General features: G+C 33.5%; 1 protein-coding gene across 1 annotated transcript; it reads left to right on the top strand.

The window, feature by feature from the left end:
- Positions 315-3,366, top strand: LOC104735690 (glutamine synthetase cytosolic isozyme 1-4-like). Its single transcript, XM_010455518.2, has 12 exons — positions 315-659; positions 936-975; positions 1,075-1,178; positions 1,267-1,315; positions 1,414-1,520; positions 1,874-1,961; positions 2,046-2,174; positions 2,282-2,356; positions 2,444-2,497; positions 2,603-2,640; positions 2,735-2,894; positions 3,005-3,366. Exons 1-12 carry the CDS (start codon positions 586-588, stop codon positions 3,155-3,157), a joined length of 1,071 nt encoding a protein of 356 aa, XP_010453820.1. The 5' UTR covers positions 315-585; the 3' UTR covers positions 3,158-3,366.

Here is a 4,075-nt window from a genome sequence, read left to right as displayed (position 1 = left end):
TTCCCACTTAGAAAGTGTATGAACCTAATTTATTTAGCCCTCTCTCTCAAAAGATTCGATTGTCTCTTATTCTCAATATCTTTTATATTTCGATGCACATGATTATTATGTTCGAGCGAAATTTTATATTCTGGAGTTTGGTAAATATGTAATGTTAATATACTGAACAAAAACTAGGGTTAGGTGAGAAACTTTATGTATGGGTAGTATAGTACTCACTGGGATATCCAGGTCAACATTTTTTTTTCTTAATTATGTTTATTTATATGGAAACTATAAATATGTAAAATACAGAGTTTTTAATTTAAAAAAACGGCTAAAAACAAAAAAAAACTGAAAATTGAATCTTCTAAAGCCAGAGAATCTTTCAGAATCTCCTGATAATTCGCATTTTCCAATAATAGTCCGATATTTCCTCAGTCTCTGTTTAGTTTTGCCGAAAACAATTTCCAAAAGCATTAGCAAAGTCAAGCACACACCAACCTACCTACCCCCTTCTCTTTCCCTATTATATAAACACTTAGCTTGCAGGAATCTCTTTAGTGTACGTAATTACAAAGAATATTTTAGAAGATTCCTCAAAAAATGTCGGCACTTGCAGATTTGATCAATCTCGATCTCTCCGATTCCACTGACCAGATCATCGCCGAGTACATATGGTTCGTGAATCTCTTCATCGATCTCTGTCAGTTTAGGCGTTTTGAAGTTTAGTTTAATGCTATAATAGCATATCTTTTTGTTATTGTTAATTTGTATAATAATAGATCAATAGTTTTATTGTTCTTTGGTGAACCATGCTTTTGTGTTTGAGTTTGCATATTTCTTGAGGTTTATGAGTCAAAAGTTTTAAACTTTTGGTAAAAACATATATAGTACGTTAAAATATTTTGGATTCACTAAACACTTTGATTAACTTTTGGTATTTTGATGAACAGGATTGGTGGATCAGGCTTGGATATGAGAAGCAAAGCAAGGGTGATTATTAGTTATTGTGTTTTTAGAGCATTATAAAACGGTGAGTAAATAGGACTAAGAAACTTAAAAATAAGGATTTAAACGTTTTGGTAATTGCAGACTTTGTCGGGACCAGTGAAAGATCCATCGGAGTTGCCGAAATGGAACTATGATGGTTCTAGCACCGGCCAAGCTCCTGGCGATGACAGTGAAGTCATCCTCTAGTATGTTTCAAAATTCTAATTAATACAACTAATAAGTAAATTATGTATTAACAATATGTTGATTTTTGCATGTGTTTTTTTTAATTAGCCCTCAAGCTATTTTCCAAGACCCTTTCAGGAGAGGCAACAACATCCTTGTAAATGATAACTCAAATTAACGCTTTCTTATACATTTGAACAAATTCTTGGAACTGTTAACTAATTTTGTTTTGGGGGTTAATGATTTGGGAATCAGGTGATGTGTGACGCGTATACACCAGCCGGTGAACCGATTCCCACTAACAAAAGGCATGCAGCAGCCAAGATCTTTAGCGATCCCAACGTTGTCGCCGAAGTAACATGGTAAATATCTTAAAACAAAATGTTCTCTAAAATATTACAAACATAAAATGTGAAATACTGTCAACAAATTTGCAAATTTTGATGTAGTTGAGTAGTCCTGATTTTGATATAAGTTGAGTAGTCTTGTTTTATTTTTTTTACCTCACGATATCTTTTCATCTTTTTCACACATTATTATTATCATATGAACACTCTATTTACATAAAGTATATCCATTATTTAACTTTTGACTAGGAGAAAATATGATTAGTTGCTATAATTTTTCATGGTTGGTTTTAACTCTTTTCGATATCAGTCCACTATATACATATTTTGTTCAAAACTAATCAAGGTTTTAAATATTGAAATTTTAGGTATGGAATTGAGCAAGAGTATACTTTGCTGCAAAAGGATATTAAGTGGCCGGTAGGTTGGCCAGTCGGCGGCTTCCCAGGTCCTCAGGTAAACTCTGTTTCTGGCGATCATCCAAACATCTAGACTGAGCTCATGAATAACAAAAAATCAAATCTTTGTCAATAAAAACAGGGACCATACTACTGTGGAGTTGGAGCAGACAAAGCTTTTGGAAGAGACATCGTGGATTCTCATTACAAAGCTTGTCTTTACGCCGGAATCAATGTCAGTGGCACCAACGGCGAAGTCATGCCTGGCCAGGTTTAATTTCACCCTTTCTCTTTTATATTTCTGATTCAATATAGTTTTGATCGATTTCAAAACAACAAAAAAAAAAACCCGTGAAACTGATCTTGTGTTTGTTTCAGTGGGAGTTCCAAGTCGGTCCTACCGTTGGAATTGCTGCCGCCGATCAGGTCTGGGTCGCTCGTTACATCCTCGAGGTATATATCAACAACAATCATGGCGATTTATACACATTGTCTCTCTGTTTCTTATTTATGACTCTGTTTCTTGGGTATGTAAAACAGAGGATCACACAACTTGCCGGAGTTGTTCTGTCTTTAGACCCTAAACCAATTCCGGTTCGTGTTTTTAACCATACTGTATAAAAATTAAAAATCAACAAAAATATTTGGTTTAGTAAAAATCACTTAGTTACTACTCTTTTGGTGTGTTTTCGACTTCAGGGAGATTGGAATGGTGCAGGAGCACACACAAATTACAGGTATGTTGTAGAAGTGTCTATTCTGGTTCTTGGTCATATGATTATTTCTCTACGTTTTTGTTTTTTGTGAATTGGGATGTTTCCTTTTGTGCAGTACGAAGTCGATGAGAGAAGATGGAGGGTACGAGGCCATAAAGAAAGCAATTGAGAAGCTTGGATTGCGTCACAAGGAACACATTGCTGCTTATGGTGAAGGCAACGAGCGTCGTCTCACAGGAAAACATGAGACAGCAGATATCAACACTTTCTTATGGGTAAGAATCTTAGCTAAACTCATAAGATAAGTCTATTTAAAACAGTGACATGATTTGGTTTTTGTTCACATGAGCCTAAACCTATATCTAACTAAACTTGTTTATTACAGGGTGTGGCAAACCGTGGAGCATCGATTAGGGTTGGCCGTGACACTGAGAAGGATGGAAAAGGATACTTTGAAGATCGTAGGCCAGCTTCGAACATGGATCCTTACACTGTGACCTCCATGATTGCTGAATCAACAATCCTTTGGAAACCATGAAAGAAGAAACCTTGAGCTTCAAGGAATCTTTAAAATCAGTTTATGTTCATTCTTCTATGGTCTTTTTCTCGTTATGAAACTGTTCTCATGTGTTCTTCGTTTTAAAATGTTTGATTTTCAAGTCTTAAAATTGTTTCTGAGAATAATAGTTCTCCAACTTTTACTTCATTATGTTTCTAATTAAACCTCTACAAAATTCAGATTATAAACCGAATTGAACTTAACTTTTTTTTTTTACTGAAAGTCTGAAACCATAAACAAAACCTAAATGAACCAATTACATTCGAACTGAGTAAACGGATTTAATTAACTGTATCCTTAACCAAAAATTTTAGTTTTGTCAATTAAAAAAAAAAAGAGGAAAAACATATAAAATTCGGTGGGTCAAATTTTTTTTAAAAAAATGAATAATCGTAAACACAAAAATTGCAAATATTTCAGACTTCTCCGTTACTAGTCGGCCCAAACTAGACATTACAAAAGATGGATAGAGAAAACTTATATCTAAAGGTTATACATTGGATGATTTAAGTTTAAACACATTAATTTTATTGGGCCCATTGTAATTATATGGACTCAAATATGCAATATACAAATATAGAAAGCCTTCACTATACAACAAGCTAGGAGACACGAAATCAAAGTACACTAATCTTATGCTATTTTGATACTTGGAACAAACTTCTTGAAACTCTGATATAAATTCTTTCTTATATTTGGGTTTAAACTATTATTATTATTAGTATGCTAGCCTAGTGTCTAAAGAACCTATATAAGTTGGTTGCGGCTTGATATTTTTGTTAATACTGTACTTATCTTTATGGAAATATGAATAAACTTTAGTTTTGATCACCAAAATTTTGTTTTATTTACGTTATTCAAAACAAATTAGGTTTGATTTGATTCAATATATTGGTT

The sequence above is a fragment of the Camelina sativa genome, chromosome 13 (assembly GCF_000633955.1).
Source record: "Camelina sativa cultivar DH55 chromosome 13, Cs, whole genome shotgun sequence".
Lineage (NCBI taxonomy): Eukaryota > Viridiplantae > Streptophyta > Magnoliopsida > Brassicales > Brassicaceae > Camelina > Camelina sativa.
The sequence above is the reverse complement of the archived record's forward strand: the minus strand, read 5'-3'. Positions and strand labels throughout refer to the sequence as shown.